General features: G+C 39.6%; 1 protein-coding gene and 1 long non-coding RNA gene across 4 annotated transcripts in view; one reads left to right on the forward strand and one right to left on the reverse strand.

The window, feature by feature from the left end:
- Window positions 1–1,364, reverse strand: part of LOC121919490 — a 36,957-nt gene extending 35,593 nt beyond the window's left edge. Inside the window, exon 1 of the long non-coding RNA XR_006101487.1 lies at window positions 1,268–1,364. This is a non-coding gene — a long non-coding RNA (uncharacterized LOC121919490). The remainder of the gene's footprint in view (window positions 1–1,267) is intronic.
- Window positions 1–17,779, forward strand: part of KCNK2 (potassium two pore domain channel subfamily K member 2) — a 125,880-nt gene extending 108,101 nt beyond the window's left edge. For all 3 annotated transcript variants that reach the window (XM_042446131.1, XM_042446132.1, XM_042446134.1), the window contains exon 7: window positions 15,294–17,779. In XM_042446131.1, coding sequence (XP_042302065.1) covers window positions 15,294–15,611 — 318 coding nt within the window. In that variant the 3' untranslated portion in view covers window positions 15,612–17,779. The remainder of the gene's footprint in view (window positions 1–15,293) is intronic.
- The last annotated feature ends 1,534 nt before the right edge of the window (window positions 17,780–19,313 follow it).

A 19,313-nucleotide genomic window follows, 5' to 3' on the forward strand; every position in this document is an offset into this window, starting at 1 on the left:
GCCACAAGTATTATCTGGTGTCATCCACGGACAGAGTTTTTGAACAAAGTTTTCTGTGTGAGATGGGATGATAGTGATCTGGGTGTGGAGAAACTTTCTATCATTCTAGTGCCATAGACACTACCTTGTGGGGTTATACTCACTGGAACTCAGAGCATCTACAGGGGTGGGATTGGGGTGAGGGTAGGAGGTGGTTAGGATGATCCATTCCAGGATGCTTATAGATCGGGATGGATTCCTGATTGCTCTTGAAGACTTTCCTGTTACCTTGTCAGGTGATCCTGTTGAAGCCCTAGCTGATATCCTGAATAAGGAAATGGCTAGGCAGTAGATATGATTGCCCCTGAGCATCCCTCTCCCCACAAAGTGGAGCCAAGTAAGCACCCTGGTTCACTAGGGACCTGGTGGTGATGAAAAAAATGGGACAGTCTAAAATGATAATGGTGGAAGTCACATAAAACAAGTCTGACAGAACATGGGTTAGAGCTCATTGGAAAGCCCATGCCATGGCAGCTGTGGTAGCAAAGAAATCATTTTCTATTGCCACCAATGCATCTGCACAGTGTCATCCACTACAGATATCTCAAGTGGTCAGCAACATTTTACATTCTGCCTTACAAGAACAGTGTGTAAACCAGGCTTTTGAGAAAAAGCAAGCGTTTCCATGCAAAGAACCAAATGTGAATGTTGACTGGGTGATGGATATGTAATCCCAACCCTAAATTCTTTCCCTTATAAAGCCACTTAATTGTTGTTGTTGTTGTTGTTGTTGTTGTTGTTGTTATTATTATTATTATTTTGCCAGCTTTAAGGCTAGAACGATTTCAAGGTAGCTTGCCAGTTTTTTTTAAAAAAAAAGAACAGTATTAAAAGAATACAAAATTATATGATTCAATAAAAACAATATTGGTAAATAAAACTAGCGACCAAGAAATTAACAAGACCAATGTCAACAGTTAGATGTTGATTGCTATTCTGCAGACCTGCAAAGAATGAACCCAATGAGCCTCCAGAGAAAGCTCATTCCAGAGAAAAATACTGGCAATAGTCAAGTAGTACGGTCTGCATTCTTACATTAATGACAGCAAAGTGCATGCAGGCTGGTACAAGTAAAGTAACCTGGATCCATAGCACTCATGGCTTAACTGTTCTTGTGGCCCTGACAGAACTAAAATATCTAGAAATTCCTTTGAAAACAAATTGTCTAGGGAATTCTTCTGGAAATACAATTTTGCTTTAAAACAAGACATTCCACTCAACTCCATACCTTTCAACTGCCCACATTGTCAGAGATAGTTCCAGTTAATCCTATATCATCATTAATCCTTTTTCATCTGCTTTTAAAATATCCTGGTTTCTTTTTCTTGCTGCTTTCTCCTTTTCCCCTCAGCTTACTTCAGTTGCTGCAAACTTATTTCAAAGTACAAAAGAAGTTCACATTCACTTAACTCAGCAGTGGGGAGAGGAAGGAAGAAGAGGGAGTAGAATCTTGTCCTTATCAGAGGCTCAGAGAAAAATCAACTGCTGTAGCCTCTCCTAGTTTGGTGTGCTCTTCCTCATTAATAGCATTTGCTTTTTTTTAACCACACTTTGATATTGCTCGGCCACACGTGTCCAAGATTTCATATGTGAAATATTGGAGGGTGTGCTTGTTTTGAAATGTACAGTATTGGCATCTTGCTGCCACCACACTGCCAAAATTTGGTGGACCAGCAGCTATTGTAATGGCACCAGCATTAGTAAGATCTGGATTAGGGCTGTTCAGTGCAACACAATACAATCTTCAGAAATTTTCAGGCTCTGAGGTTTAAAGGCTAAAACCTAATATTTAAATGGGAGTTGGTAACTTAAGACTGTACAGATAGTTTGGAGAACCAATTCTACCCACACTATGATCCTACAAGAATTAAGTGAATTTGCTAAGCAATCCTCATACATTGCTACATATCACACATGCGGTTTGAAAGCTTATCAGATATCAAGAAGCTAATTATTTGAGATGAGATTTCTAATGAAGTTCAATTTCAGAATCATTTAAATGGTTCTTTTCCTTAATGTACAGTTTTTGAACCATATGCTTCACCACCGCCTGATGTATTTAAATATGGCAAAGTAAATAGCATGAAGATTAGTCTTTTGAGTCCACTGTAACCCCATTCGCTAATTTAGATCGAGGTTCACCTGCGAGCATATTTTAAATGGATATGGAATCTTAAGAACTGGTGCAGAGCTTTCATGAAAAACATTATTTCACCATAAGGAAATGCTTTGGGAACTAACTAATGAGAAATTGGAATCCCCAGTAAGCCAGACCATTTGAGTTAAGGACCACAAATTGGTTTAGTCTCTCCTGGTAGAGCACACATAAGAGCCATGATGGATCAGTTCTAAAGTCCATATAAGGGAACGTTCTTTTATACATGCACACAAACTCCATGACTAATAGTCATTGACAGTCTTATCTTCCATGAATTTATCTAACTATTTTTTAAGGTTTGTGGTCCTTCATTACGGTACCAAAGATTACCACTTTTCTTCAGTTATTTAATACAGTTTCCTGGACTCTCTCTATCATCCCCCTCTCTGTATGTATGCATGTATGTTTGTGAGCTCACATTTGATGCTGGGATCATGCAGAGAGAGAGAGAGAGAAGTCTCTTTGTCAACCTTCCTGGTCAGCTAGATGGGTTGAGAGGGAAAATTAAAGGTTCCTTCATTTGATTTCTGAGCAATTAGGCCTCATAGAATTCAAAATTCTAAGCTCTTGTCTGAAACCCAAAGAGCTCGAAACTTGAAAACAAAACAAAAAACAAACAAGCTTCATTTATATACTGCTTCATACCACCTAAGCAGTGTCTAAGACCTCAGAGTGTCCTGTTATTTTCAGTTTCAAAAAATTCCTCTCACTGGCAGTTTCCAAAGACAAGTGGGAACTAAATGTGGAACAGCTATACTAGCCAAGTAACAACTTGGCAAAAGTATCCCAATAATCTCCCAGCTTTCTAGTGACTGCTTCTGAGCCCATCTGTTTTCTGAAATAGATGCAAACTCAGAAGCGCCTAAAAAATTGAAAAAGCGATTTTTAAAAAAGCAGAGACAAAACATTCTGTACTCTAGTCTTCTGCATGGATAATGTGACATTTATAATTATTCTTTCTACTTAGACTACTGTATCCTCAGGAGATTAATGGGAAGTTTTATTTTTAAATAACTGACAACTACAACAGGGAAACTTATTGCAAAGCTTCAGACAATGCATTAGTCATAACCGTTAGAAATTATAGGAGAGAGAACAGAGTACATTGAAGGCATCTCAGGCTTTGCATTGTTCAACAAATGGACTCCCCAGCCTCTCTGTTTGTTATTTAATTGCATTGTTCAGTGAATACTGATAGATTGAAATATGCATGGTTCTGCATGGTGAAAAAAAAGTTGATAATTATTAGATTTAGTGCAATGCAGCAGTCAGTTTTTCTGACTCAGAAGCAAAGACACTAATGGCTTAGAGAACAATCCAAAGTCTTTATTACAGGAACTCCATTCTATGATAGGAAAGGTACCGAGGACACTAATCTAATCTAGTTATATCTCTTAGAATGATCTTGGAGAAGGGGCGGAGGTAAGAAGAGGAGTGGAATCATCCCTAAGAGTACAGTCAGCCTTCTATATCCACAGATCCTTTATCCATGGATTCAACCATCCATGACTTGAAAATATTAAAAAAGATGTATAAATTCCAAAAAGCAAATCTTGATTTTGTCATTTTATTATGCCATTGTATTTAATGAGACTTGAACATCCACAGATTTTTGTGTCCATGGGGTCCTGAAACCAAACCCCAGTGGATACCAAGCACCCACTGTATCTGTTTACATTGTAGAAGGGACAGGATAGGTAGAGAGGGAGATCACTGCATGTCACTCAAACCATATTACTACTGCTCACTCTGAGGCATTAACTCTGTCAGTTTAGAGGGTTGTTGCACTTCCAACAATAAAAACATGCCCCATAGTTTTCTCTGTGTTACACAGTATAAATCTAACTTATTCTCCATCAGTATGTCTACTGAGTCAGTTCATGTTATCTCTGCTAAATAATGCTTGAGCTCACAGCTATACTCTCTCATTCACATCAGATGGTCATAAGATTCTGATAAATTGTATTGTGAAGCAAAATTACTGTACTGAGAAAGTGAAGTAGGATTGAAGAATGGATTCTTCCACTTCAAACCCTCCATGGGGTTTGATTGATGCACTGTCATCTGGTGCCTCCTGTTTGTAGCTGAGACCCAGATTTGGATATCACTGCTTCCCAGTAGTAGGACCAATGGTTTTAGAAATAAGGTAACAGTAGGGATTCTCTTCCTTATATAAGGGAATCTCGGCTGTTATCTCTGATCATTGACTGGAGATAGAAGGAATTTCTCTATCTTTCCTTGAGGGTGGCAGTGAGAGGGTTTGGGCCTCTTTGTTTCATAACATAGCCAACTTAGTAATGTACAGATTTACTTGGGAATGAATCTAGTGGAAACTTCTCTAAATGTGGGATTCTGATTTGAATTTGAATTTTGCTACTAAGCAGGTTAGAAGCTAAACCACTCGATATTTTATAAATGAACGAGTTTAGTGATGCATAGTGTCTATCCATAATATTGTCTTCATACAGAAAATAACAGTGTGGGCATGAAGACAGACAGGACAATATTAATATTTAATATTAGGATCCCTGCTGCCGCAGTGGTTAAATGCCTGTACTGCAGCCATTCATTCAAAACCACAAGGTTGCGAGTTCAACACCAGCAAAGGGCCCAAGCTCGACTCAGGCTTGCATCCTTCCGAGGTCGCTAAAATGAGTACCCAGACTGTTGGGGGCAAATTAGCTTACTTGCTAATTAGCTTACTTGCTGTTCACTGCTATGATCTTTGGAATAGCGGTATATAAATAAAATAAATTATTTTTAAAATTATTATTATTAATACTTAGAATGCTAATGATCAGAGTATAAAGAAAGCTAGTCAGTGGAAAAAAACAATGATAACCATTTGGCATTATAATTTCATTGACAAAGCAATCAGGGGCTTCATCTGCATGGACCAAAATACTCTGGGAACAGCTGGGAGTGTTCTAGCCCCAAAGCTGCCTTAAATGTACCCCATTACCTCTGCACTCCAGAGCAACACTGAGTGGCTGTTCATACATGTGTCTTGCTGTTCAACTTGCTATCACACGTTGCTCCCTCTGAGGATGTCCAGTGTTATTCAAAAGGAGCAACTTGTGCCAGTGTGGTGAGTGGCACAGCGCAACATGTTGTAAACAGCTGCCCTGCATTGCTCCAGAGGGCTCTAGATTTTCTGGAAAAATCCAAAGTAAAGGTGAGTTTTGAAAATCTGTCTTAAGGGTCATATGTGGGTTGGCTGCTGAACTGGCCATATGTTGTCAGGACAGTTTGTACCAGAATCAGTGATAGGGCACTGCATCATCTGTACTGATCATTGTGAGGACAGCAGGGAGGATGTATTGTTTGGTCCGTGTGGACATAGCCACAGTTATTTGAATACAAATCCTTTGTGAGTATCTCCTTCTTAACACCCTGTTTCTTCTTTATCTGCTTCCTGGCAGCTTTAGACTATTCCAGTAATAATAGACAATGTTCCTATCTATTAGTCTAAAAACGGAAGGCTGTGAATCTTTTCATCACTATCAGTGGCAAAGAAGACAGATGACTCCAGCTAGGCTATACCAGGAGAAAAGGAATGGAAGGTAGCCAAAACTATTCTGAAAGAGCAAAGAACAATAAAAAGTAGCCACTATGTGGCACATAATCAGAGACCACACCCCCCCCCCCGCCTCCTTTCATAATAATTTTACCATGTGTAAAACTATGTAAAGCATATCAAGGCAGAAATGTAACTAGCACTCTGCTTTTTGACAAATATTTGCAACATTTGTCATCACTTTGGCATCTTTCAACACTTCCATCCAATCAGTTCAATAATGATATGATTTTGTGATCTCTGAGAGCCTGTTTTGGCAGCTATTAGCACCCCCAAGTGATATTAGTTAAGATTACAGTCTAAAATAGTGCTGTAATATGGAGGAATTGAGTGCAACTGTGAAAAGAAGAAACAGAATAATATTTCACATGATGGAACAGTTTAAACTAAGCAGGCATTAGGCTGGATTTCCATTGAGCATTCTCAACTAGACATTCAATCACTTGTTCAATTGTGAGTTGAAACATGGGTAACATAGGTAAATCCAATTGATTCAGTGGTTCTACTCTTGTTAGGATTAACAATAAAGTTTAGGCCTTTGTGTGTTTGTGAGACATTTAAAATATTTTAAAAATCCCAAAATAAATTAAATTGCAAAAAGTTATGAATAAAATTAATCACTAAAATAATGAATAAACATAGGCAGCAAAACATCACAATATTGAAACAGTTAAGTAGCCAACAAAAAGGTCTTCTGAAATAAAAATGTCTTTCTAAATATTCTAAAGGGACACAGAGCATGAATTGTACAGGACAAGAGGAAGCATCCCACAAGGACAGTGTCACAATAGAAAATGTGCCACTATTTTGTTGTTGGTGTTGTTGTTATAATCTTCCTTACATGCCTTCAAGTCATTTCCAAGATATTGTGACCCTAAGGTGAACCTATCATGGGGTTATTTTGCTAGCACATAAATCTGAAATGATCAAAGACCTTGGAGGGGACCTTGGACTTTCTATATTTCCCCATATCTGTAACCACTCTGAACACTGTAATCCCTCCAGGCAGTGATGCGTAGCCTGGCTAATAGTCTATATGAAAGTTCCTTCATGAGTTACATTCACTCTTTGAACTACAATAATTCTTTCTAGAGAAGAGTGGGAATGGGGAACCTGTACTGAATTCTAATCCAGGAAATGTCTTGGAATTCCATTTCAGCAGTGTACTAATGGGCAGAACCAGATGCAAATTTGGACATTTTCTTTAAAAAAAAGAAAACAAACCCCAGTTCAAGTCTATGCATATTTACTCATTAGTAAAACTTGACACCAAAATTTCCTGGACTAGAAAACATAATTCACTTCCATGCAAAATTCCATGCTACTTTGTGCTTTCAAGTTGAATCCAGTTTATTCCAGCCCTTGCATAGGATTTTCTTGACAAGATTCATTAAGAGGAAGTTTGCATTTGCCTTCCTCATAGGTACAGAGAGTGTGTCCTGACCACAGTCATCCGGAGTTTCATGGTTGATCAGGGATTCAAACAAATCCTAGTCCAACACTGAAGCCAGTACAACACACTGATTTCCCTCTAAAAGCTTCCTGGACTGCTGAACCTAACCTGGTGCCATTCTGCAGATTCATGGGTTTATCTCTAAGACATGATTGGGATAACAGTAGAAGATGCATGTGGGTCGTATGGGGAAACTGCCTGGGCTGCATCTTACCTAAAGATTGAAAGCTCCTCCCTTCTATCTTAGGGAAACAAAATGTCTACAAAAAAGTATTCTTGAACTAATCACCAGAATTCTATGTGATTTGTTACATTACATAAATTTACATACAGTATACCTAGCTATATAGAAGAGATGCTAAGAAACTTCTTTACTGAATTGTAAAGAAGGGGAATGGGGCACTAAAAAGTGTATCGTGTAGATTGATGCACAATGTAAATCAGGACTGATGTGCAGTGTGCATTGTGACAGATGTGCATTAGTCCCATTGTGCAGCAGTCGCATTGATCACCAATGTTCATTGGGTACTTTACTGGGTCTAAATCCACAACAGAATTCCTGTCAATATATTTTACAGAATAAATGTGTCAGCTTGTGTATAGGCACAAAAAAAAAAATTCCTTCTGTATTTTGTGAAATTTCTCCTTAACAAAGATCCATATGGTAACATTCAGCAGCTAAAAAAAGCCAATGTGATTCTAGGCTGCATCAATAGAGGTATAGTGTCTAGATCGAGGGAAGTAATAGTACCACTTTATTCTGCTTTGGTCAGGCCTCACCTGGAATACTGTGTCCAGTTCTGGGCAACACAATTCAAAAAGGATGTTGAGAAGCTGGAGCATGTCAAGAGGAGGATGACCACAATGGTGAAGGGTCTGGAACACATGCCCTATGAAGAGAGACTTAGGGAGCTCGGTATGTTTAGCTTGGAGAAGAGAAAGTTACGAGGTGATATGATAGCCATGTTTAAATATTTGGAATGTTATCATATTGAAGATGGAGCAAGCTTATTTTCTTCAACTCCAGAGAACAGGAGAGTGGTGGAGTCTCTCTTTCTTTGGAATTCTTTAAACAGAGGCTGGATGACCATTTGCTGGGGGTGCTTTGATTGTGCGTTCCTGCATAGCAGGAGGTTGGAATGGTCCTTGTGGTCTCTTCTAAATCTGATTCTACTACAGTGGGCCCTCCCCTTACGTGGGGATCCATTCCAGAGCCCTCCACGTAAGGGGAATTCTGTGTGGGCTGGAGCCCCATTAGAAGTAATGGGTCTCATGCCCGTGGTGTGCAGCGGTGCGGCGGCACAGCGGTGCACGCATGCCATCGGCACATACCCCATTACTTCTTCCAGGGTGCATGAGGGGATTTTCCGGCACGGCTTTCAGTGTATGTTGAAAGCTGCGTATGCTGCACCCGCGTAAAATGCAGGCCCACTGTATTTCATGATTTAGGACTCAGAGCAGTGGATTCAAACTACAGGAAAAGAGATTCCATCTCAACATTAGGAAGAACTAAGAGCTGTTCAACAGTGGAATACACTCCCTTAGAGAGTGGCAGAGTCTCCTTTGGAGGTTTTTAAATAAAGGCAGGATGGCCATCTGTTGGTGGTGCTTTGATGGTGTATTCCTGCATGAACTGGATGGCTCTTGAGGTTTCTTCCAACTCTATCATTCTGTGAAAAAGAGATAACCCATTCTTCTTGTCATCTGATACTCTGAATATTTGAGGTTTCAGTAGCAAATATGACTGCTATTTCTATCACTTAGTCTCAGTTACTGAGTAACCACCAGTGTTCAGATTAAGGTAGAACTGAGTGTACCTTGAGAAAATGTCATACTTCATGGACAAAAGGAAACCAAACATTCACCAAAAACATTGTTATAAATAGGAGGAACAATTAAATTTAAAAAGCTTGTTGCTTATGAGCTCTGGCAGTCTGAACATTACACAGCCTTCCATCAGTAACCTTTTGAGCTTATGTCTTTAACAATCCATAGGAAAGAGAGTTGTCTTATGAAGATGTAACATTTTGTTTGAGTGCATTTGAGGGCAGAGAAAAATTGGGAGGCCAGAGCATTCATTCCAAGCAACTGCTAAGCCATCTTTCTGACATCTAATGCAACAAAGATGCCATCACCTTACCGCAGTAGCTTCAAAAAGAAAATGAAAGCTTTTCATATTGTGTTGAACTAAATATCTCTATCTGTTTATTATATTTATGCCCTATCTTTACTTGAGAGGCAGTGGTGTCACCATGGGGTGTGGACCACACCAGATGACACCCTAGGAGGAGGTGACACCACTGCTCCTCAAATATCTTTCTTTGTGCAGAAACAGATTGTGGGCTTCACCTGTGTCCCATTGAAATGTTGAAGAGATAGGATGTGTGGGGTGAGGCTCAGTGGGAGGAGAAAGGGAAGGCCCCAGGTTTTTTTTTTTTAAATTAACATTTCAAATTTCAAATCATTAATTATTTTAATTTAAAATATATTATTTAAAATCATCTAAAAACATCACATTTTACCAATTGTTCACTTTAAGGAGGGGGAGGGGGGGGGGGGGGGGGGGGGGTGCCTCTCCTTACATGGGGGATCAATTCCGAATCCCCCCTCATAAGGAAAAATCCGCCTGTGCTCGAGCCCCATAGGAAATAATGGAATGTGAGCATGTGGCGGAGCGGCATCTGACTCCATCCTGGCCTCTGAGGGGAAGAGAAGGTAGGCCCAATACCATCAGGTCTCCCTAAAGGAACTGAGCCTTCCCACAAGGCATCTGACTCCATCCTGGCCTCTGAGGGGAAGAGAAGGGGGACCCAATACCACCAGGCCTTCCCTAATCGGTCCTAATCAGAGTAAGAGGAAGGGCCCTCCCTCCAGTCCATCTACCGTGGCCCAGGCATCAGAGGGAGAGAAGATCTGCTGGACTTTCCCCCTTCCCCACTACCATTCCCTTCTCCTTTTGTATCTTGTCTCTTTAGATTGTAAGCCTGAGGGCAGGGAAATGTCTAATTAACAATTTATAAGCCGCTCTGATAGCCTTGGCTGAAGAGCGGGATATAAGTAAATAAATATTATATTATATATTGTTTTCCTCACTATATAATATAATATAAGCGCCTTCCGCATAAGTCGGAAGCTGCGTAAAATGCGTCTTTATGTAAATACATTTAGGCTGTGTGCATGATATTGTAATTTAAAAGTATAATTTTAATTGGGCTAGTTATTTGTCACAGCTGTTACCATTAGATACAATCATATAGGGGAATAACCATTTATGAGTAACATTAGTACAAACAAACTAATTGCTAAGGATTCTGTTTGGTGTGGTAATAAAAGGAGGTCAATGGAAGGGTGTGTGTGACACCAACCCTAGTGATGCCACTGCAGAGAGGTGGTAAATGCCAGAGGTTTGGGACCTGCATTAGACCTTTACAGGGCATTGGAAAGCTGCCCCCACCATTCTTTTACTGCACACCTCCCATCCTGGAGATTTTAAAACTTGTTTTTCCTCCAATAACTGTCTCTTAACTAAGATTATCCTCATTCCTTAGGGCATGGAATTATATAGCCCTCTGATCTCCAGGGCAGGCCTTAGAAATTCTCCTCATGTATCCAACACCTTGAAAAATCTGTCTTTGAAGAGGAAAAAAAAGATCCTTCCTTCTGCACCAAACATGAGTTACATGTGTCTTAAGGATTGACCCCCATCCCAAAACAGTGAGATCACTCTTCTAGAAAAGGCCCTAGTGGCAATTGAGAGTGATGCAACATCGCTTGCAGTTGTCCAAAAAATAGTGGACATGATGTTGAAATGTTCTGAAGCTCTGGAGTTGACCAGAATGAGGTGTAACCCTTTGGCATCTGATGCGTCCCCACCCCTGTCCTAAGGAGTGGAAGAGGCAATGTCACCATATTTTTTGTGTTTGTGTGCAGAGGAGCTCTAAATCAATGTGGATGGGTGGGGGAGCCCAAATTGTAGAAAAGGCTTTGTGCCTCTTTTGATGGCAGTTTGATACAAAAGTGAAAATTACTTTTGTGTCTAGTCTCCAGTGTTATTTTTAAGATGCTATGCATCTTTTTTTTTTTAACACAAAATATTTATTTGATTATTCTTCATTAGCAAACAGTATAGGGAATACATCCAGCTAGTCAGCTGCTTCTTGAGCAGCACCAAAAGAAAAAATCAGTTCAGGATGTTTGTATTTTGAAGAGCTGGCCTAAACTCAAGTACTGAATGATAACTAAAAAGAAAGGCAGTCACCATAGCAAAGCAAGTCCAGTAACAACTCATTTTAAATCTAGGAGGCTTTACACATTTTCTTGAAATACGATATTCCAGATTCCAGATTGTCAGTGACATCCTCAGATGTTATATCAGCATGAGTATTGCCACAGAAGCAAAAGACTTTTTCTAAAACAGTGAAAGCAGAAAAATGTTCTATAATTTTGGGGCGCGGGAAGAACCATAGAGGGCAATCTAGAAAGCAAGCAAGGAAGGTTTGGTAGATGCATGGTTACATCTAACTGTAAAGAGCTGCATTACACATACATTTTAATTCACTTATTTTAAAAGGAATGTCAAGTGTTCTTAACTTGTTCTGTGTGTGTTTATTTCTTGCTATTTTAACGTACGTCACTATTGTTGTGAAAAAATGTTTGGCATAATTCTAGTTAGGAAGCATTACTGAAAGAAATTGGAGGTACATTCTCAATGTGATATTGATGAAAGATTTTAAAGAAATAGTGGGAAAGTTTTTTTTTTTTACTAGAATCCATCATCCTATATATGCAATCACACCACCTTGATGAACAACAAAAGTCTGTAAACACACACACACACACACACACACACACACCAGCCATACATACCTTTACATATTATTTTACTTTTTACGATTGGTGTAAGAGAGATTTGATGACCTTGAGCCTGATCTATGATCTGTGAAAATACTGCACTATCACTTTGTCTAATAGGGAGATCTGGTGTTTTAGTGGCTTTTGAATTGAAAACCAAATGGGGCAGGCCAAGAAATAAGATACCAGCCTAAATCCTATTTTTTGTTCCCACTAGAATAGTCCCTTTAAAATCAATAGAAGTTATGTATGTCAGAATTAATTCAGAAAGGGATGGAACAGATGGGCAGGAAAAAGTGGCTTGAACCTGCATTTTCTGGGAATGCTTCAAAACCCTGCTGTCTGTACCAACTGCTCCCAAGGCAGCCCAAATGCACACAGTGTGGTGTCACGTCACACCACTGGATATTTTATTTTTGCCGTCTCCTTACCATGCATGTGCACCATCATGCAAACATGCCACTGGAAACTGCCTGCTGTCTAGATGCCATCCCATTGCTGTGGGAGGCAAGCCACCCCAATAGAACAAAGACACATGGTTAGAGGAAAGGCCACAACTTTATTAACAAACAGAAACAAGGGTGGGGTTGGGCCAAAGCATGAGGTCTGGATCTAGAAACATCAATCAACACTCTGGCTGGTGGATGAACAAAGTAGCTTGGTCACAGCTAATCTCCAGAGTGACATAGGCAGTGATGGCAAACGTTTTAGAGACTTAGTGCCCAAACTCCAACCCAAAACCCACACATATATTGCAAAGTTCTGTGTCTTCTGACTTTCTAGTAACTAACTCTGGTGAACTCTGTGCTGAGGTGATGGCATGTGTGCCCACAGAGATGGCTCTGAGTGCCACGTCTGGCACTCATGCCATAGGTTCACCACCACTAACATAGGGGCAACAGGAAACGCCCTGATGCAGACATGCAACCGGCTGATTGCATGTTCTCAGTTGAGCCCCTTGTCACCGGGAGATGCTGACTTGATGTGGCCCCCACAATGGTCACACCACCTTCCCTCAGCGCTCCTGGGTCCTGAAGGACTCCCGCTCCAGTGCTACGCATCCTTGGATATCATGCCCACCAGGTCCAGGAGCTACAAAGTTGTGACAGAAAAAACATACCCAAGCCAAGGGAGGGACGGTGGGAGACCCGAGCAGAGAATGGCGATGGGATGGGCGCCACATGGACTTAAATAGGCCAACCAACAACCAAAGGGCAGTAAAGGGTGGAGGCAACAAACCCCTGCCCTCAGAGCCAATGGCTTGACCCAGAGGACCAGGCCAGCCAATCATGGTGGCTTCCACCCTGCGAGGGACAGTGGGACTTGTACTCAGAGGCTGTCCCATCTGCCCTGGGAAGTGGGGTGAATGACCGCCTCAGCAACAGTGAGTTGGGTGGCCTTATTTGCCATATTTTCACGTTTTTGCATTGCCGCCCCAACTGCTTGGATACAGTAGAACACACAAAGTCTCCTTCTTTGAAGGTATATCTATATCTATCTATCTATCTATCTATCTATCTATCTATCTATCTATCTATATTACTGTATTTATACCCTGCTCTTCAGCCAGAAAGGCTCTCAGTGCATCTTAAAGTGCATTTTACAGACATCTCCCTGCCCTAGTTTATGGCTGTCTGTTGTTAGTGCTTTGATTGTGAGTTTCTGCATGGCAGGGGTTGGACTGGATGACTTTTGGGGTCTCTTCTGACTATGATCCTATATCTGGGGAGCATATGATGAATCATAGTGCAGCAGGAAGCTAGGCTAGGTACGGCTTTGGTCTGTTATTATGTACGTACTAAGTATCATACTCTAGATTGGACTGGATCTAAACATCTCTTTGATAGCCTCCAAGAAATGAACACCTAAGAGGTTTGCTGTTTTTTTATACCTATAATACTTCTTTTTTCCATGTATTATATACATAATACTGCTTTTCATGCCTATAAAGAATTGTTTTCTTTATGTTCCAGTTTTACATCATTTATTGAACAGGTTCATTTTCATAATTAATTAAAATTAATTAAACTTTAGTGTTAGTATGGAGGACATTCAGGACGAAATCCTATCTTAGCTATATGTGCAGCCCAATCACTATCGATAAGCATAGCCTTCCTGACAGCAGAATTGTGAGGTTAAATAATTGAAAAAAATGACAAAACAACAAGTGTTGCTGAAAACAGACAGCCTATGTTTCTGAGAAATGGTTAATGCTACATCTGTTTTATTCATTTTTGATGTGCTTATGACTTTGATTTGCTGGCATCGATTGAATGTATGTATGTATGTTTCCTAAACAGATATCTAAGTTGCCTTGTAAATTACAATTTAAAAACTGGATACAAATATTTCCAACACTGAAAGAAGTAAGGCATTTGCTGGAGTGGCTAGCCACATATAAATCAGCCTCAAAAGAAGACTATTAATTATCTTACTTTACCTTTTTTAACAAAGGGTTTTTCATACTTATTAGAGCTGGGGTATAAAATTTGAAGGTGTTTGTGGCAGGAAACCTTTCATTCTGCTACCTTTTCAAGTTTCACTTAGTAATCTTGTTACTGCTGTGAAGGGAGAAACTGGTGATCACTCTGCTGACTTGACTAAAACTGTCACTTGCATTAATCCTCAGTTCAAAACCGTGGGCTAAAAATAGAACAGTGACAGCTGACATTTTTTTCTTTTAAAAGCTCTTTCCATCTAAATTTAGAAACGCCTGTGTGGAGTCTCACAGGGATCATTACACATACAGCCAGGGTATCCATAAATAACTGCAACATCTCCCCTGGTAACAACACATAACGCACAGTCTGGATTGTTGGGAATTCAGTGCTCCCTGTCCAGCTGGGATCCTCTCAGCTGTCAAGGCTTAATTTTTAAAGGCAATTTCACCTCCCTGGCCCAGATAAAATTATAAAAAGAGCTGTGAAATGTTTTAGCTGCAGCAATTTTAGCTGTTGCTGTTTTTGCTCTTTTTATCATATTAGGAAGATGATGGCTAAATTCTTCCACTAGAACAAGACACTTAGAGACTGAAGATTGATCACAGGAATATTTGGGGCAGAAAAGCACAATGCCAGTGGGCTGCTGCTCTTTCCTATTCTTTGTTCATATTGGACCCTTTGTTCCTATTGAAAACATTATCCCTCTCCCTCCTCTCTTTTTCTCTTCCCACTCCCATCCTTCTCCCCTCTCCCCTCTATTATTCTGTTTCATAGGTGGGAGAGTTCAGGGCTCATGCAGCCGAATGGACAGCCAATGTCACTGCAGAGTTTAAAGAAACCCGCAGGCGCCTGAGTGTGGAAATTTATGACAAGTTCCAACGGGCTACCTCCATCAAAAGGAAGCTCTCTGCAGAAATGGCAGTGAATCACAGCCAAGACCTGACTCCTTGCAAGAGAACCTTGTCTGTCAACCACCTCACCAGCGAGAAAGACCTCTTGCCTGCCATAACAAAGACAGACAGCATTTATATGAATGGCTTGACGCCTCACTGTGCAGCTGAAGAAATTGCTGTTATTGAAAACATTAAGTAGCACTGACTTTGAATCCTGATATTTTAATAAGAAGAAGCCTATGGTTTAGACTTACCTTGTAGTTCCTGATATATTTTTTTCCTGTCCATAACTGATGCTAATCGCATTTTTTAAAAAATCACATGCATGAATTCCAACAGAAATCCACCCACAATAAGGATTCATAGTCACCGTCATATTTCTTGAAAGACACAAAATGAATGGCACTTCTGTCATTGACAAATGCTGGAACAAGCATGTCCGATGCCTTTTTTGTGCCCAGACTGTTTTTCATCTCTCCTAATGTGCCATAAGGCGTTAAGAATGAATAATGCTGGTTCAGGTTAACAATGTAGCTTTGAGGGATCAGTCCTTAAACTTTTCAGGGTCTACCTTACTAAGCCTAGGAATGGACCATGTATGGACTACAATCTATATGTAAATGGCAAGAAAATCTTATGCAGCCTTTTACCTAAGAAATTTTTGTCAGTGCCTTATCTTTTAAAGAAACAGAACCTCTATAACTCTCATACATTTGTTTTTGTTTGTTTGTTTGTTTGCTGGTTCTTGCATGAGTACTACATCTCATTTTGATATTTCATCTTGCCCCCAACAGTCATGTTTTTAAAGGTGTCTAAAGTTGAGGATACCAGCATTAATAAACAGATGCCAAATCTAAGGACAACAAAGCACTGCTCCTATGTCTAGCTTTAAAGGCACTGCAATTAGAAGGGTTGCCGATGGTGTCCCCCTGCAAGTATTCATTTTTTTTTCTTTTTACTCAGGTTCAGATGATACATGTACACTTTATACACTTGTAGAATTTATTGATCCATGTCAGGTCTTTTAACTTAAGCTCTAATCACCGGTTCAGGCCCACACATTACATAAACCAAAAATCTTCTGTTTTGTGTTACTAAATTATCTGATAGTCAATATTAACTTCATGCATTGAGAAGACTCCTTTGCATACTGAGAATGCAGAATAATCCTGAATCATCAGCAGAGCCATTTTTAGTGAACACAGTCCTGCTGGTAGAGAAGGATTTAAACTTTTCTGTGTTTTAGCCATGTCATGCCATATGCACAGGGGTCGTGCCTGCTGGATTGCTTTCCTGAATGTTACATCCTACAATGTTTTTTGCCCACTCTGGAGCTGGGAATAAAAGTGGGAATGCAGTTGAAACTGGCATCACTGTGACTTTCTACATCAAGAATATACATGGTATCTGAACACAAATTCAGACATGAAAACCAGTTGACCAATAGCACAATCTGAATATGATCAACTATTTCAATAAGTAGGCTGATATACAGATCTGAAACCAATCGTTGAGATTTCTTTGGCTGTTTTAAAGAGGGAGAGAAAAGCAGTGATTATAATTTTATAGCCTCTTGTGTCTTTTATTTCTAAATGTGTGCAAGATTCAGAAGGAATGCAGGATTAAAAATAATGGAATGGATTGTCTTAATTTTTTTTTTCATTTAACTCTATTGCAACCTGGCTGTATATAAAATAAATAAAATACCCCTTAAGAGATTAATAGGCAGCCTGATCCTCAAAGCATAACAAAGGTGCAGACGCCACTGAAATAACAGGAGCTTGGGCACCTACAGAGCTGTTTGAGGTCCATACCCTTGGCTCTGAATATTAACAAAATGGGACTTCAATTGGACACCATTTAAATAACAAATCCATATTGTCTGACTATTAAATAACATGAATTATGAATGTTAACTTTATGGATGCTTCCTCTTCTTTTCTAACAAATCTAACTTATCAGTGTAAATAGCAATCAATGAAGAGTTAATGAAATTGTTCATCTCAAATCTGCAGAGTTTTCATTAAATATTTACCAGGCCAGGATGTCAAAGAAAAAGGCCCCATCCCCACTGTTTCCCCCAGCACAGTGTTTTGAATGTTGACATGGCAAGAACGGTTCTCTTGCCATGTATAAACTGTGAATTGTAATGAAAATAATAACAAAAATAATAATAAAGTTTTTAATGAAAACATGCCTTATCAAGTCTCCTACTTGTTGCCATTATAATGCTGAGAAATCTTTTGTAAAACCATAACAGTGGAGCTCTGGAATTAGGATGATTTTGTACCAAATTGCAGCCTTCTTAATCTTAGCAAATAAAACTATTTTGGCGGATACTAAATAATATGTCCTCTCAGCATCAGCTTGTTTCTTCTCCAAAACTGATAATAAAATGAATACTCTCCTGCTGTTCTTGCTCTATGTTTGCACTTTGTCTTAAAACACATTGGCTCCAATGTAGTGAGCCTCTTTTATATACTAAGACAAACTGAACACACAACAGGGCTTTATTTTCCTGTCACTGAACATTAGTACTAGAATGGCAATGGATTCAAAATAATTTTTTTAAAAATATAGAGATAGAAACTGCATACCAGTTTAGCAATGCTTAACTGCACTTCAGTGCTCTCTCTCTCTCTCTCTCTCTCTCTTGCAAAGTAAAACAACCCCCTTCTGTTTATATATTGTATATCTGCTCTCAGTTCTTTAAACTTGGGTTATAATAGGGAAATGGGGAGTTGTAATGAAAATATCAGCAAAACAGACACCACCAGCAGATAATTTTTTCTCTCTCTCTACAGTCCTCCCACCATCTGATCCAAAGGATTTGGGGACCATTCAGGGCAAATTTGGGAAGAGTAGTGCATGGCTGAAGGGGAGAAAAAGGGAAAGAAATTCCTGTTGTACTAGTGGAAGTTCACTCACTTGGGCTCAGAGCCTACATGAAGCAGCTGGTCTCAGCTTGGAAGAGGAAAAGAAATGAGTTGAATAGAATAGAAACTTTATTAAGGTCATAGACCAGCACAGATAAAAAGGGGGATACAGAATAAAAGAAGGTAAAAACACAGTTTGAAAGCAGCATTTAAAGAATACTTTGAGATTCCAGTATAGCAAGACAGGATTGATACTAGTCTACTATGGAGGTCATTGCCTGGTGACTTAACTGCAGTGGCACAAAATCAGGCAACATTATATGTTGTACCAGGGTTGATATAAAAAAAATGAGGTAGCCCTCTCCTTTCTCTTCCCTTGGAAGCCCAGAGCAGCTGCATCTTCATTGTATGAATTGCCTCCTCCCTCCTCTGCAACAGCAACTGTCCTTCCTGGGGCTTGAGAGCTGCCTGGGGGGGTGGGAGAGGTTTTGAGCAGAACACAAAGGGCTAGAGAATAGCTCCTTTCACCCCATCCAAAATAAGATGCACACATAAACTGCACTAATACATGCATGTGTCACTAATACAATACTGGTGAATGTTAGATTAAATTCAGTGCCATTTTAAAAATCAATGGAATTACTTTCAGGCAACATATTTAAGGTGTACGTGCTTGGTTATATTGGATTAAATCTAATTTAAACTGAAATGTGTCTGCACATCACTCTTTGTAGATATGTGTAGATGTTCACCTTCATTTCTTCAGCTGATGGCATTGTTCAGTTTACACAGTGGACAATGCATATTGGCTCCTCCTACTGAAATTAATGAAGAAGCCAGCTGTTCTAGCCAAGAGAATACTACATACTTTTGAGCTGTTCTTTCCAAAACTGATCTCTGAATATGCCTAGTTCTCACTGAGGTATCTTCCTTGTACTGTTTGCAAGAGAAATATCCCAGGATTGAATTATCTTTTAACTCAGAAACTTTTACATATATAGAAAATTAGCTTGTCAAGGAGAACA

The sequence above is a fragment of the Sceloporus undulatus genome, chromosome 1, assembly GCF_019175285.1.
Source record: "Sceloporus undulatus isolate JIND9_A2432 ecotype Alabama chromosome 1, SceUnd_v1.1, whole genome shotgun sequence".
NCBI lineage: Eukaryota > Metazoa > Chordata > Lepidosauria > Squamata > Phrynosomatidae > Sceloporus > Sceloporus undulatus.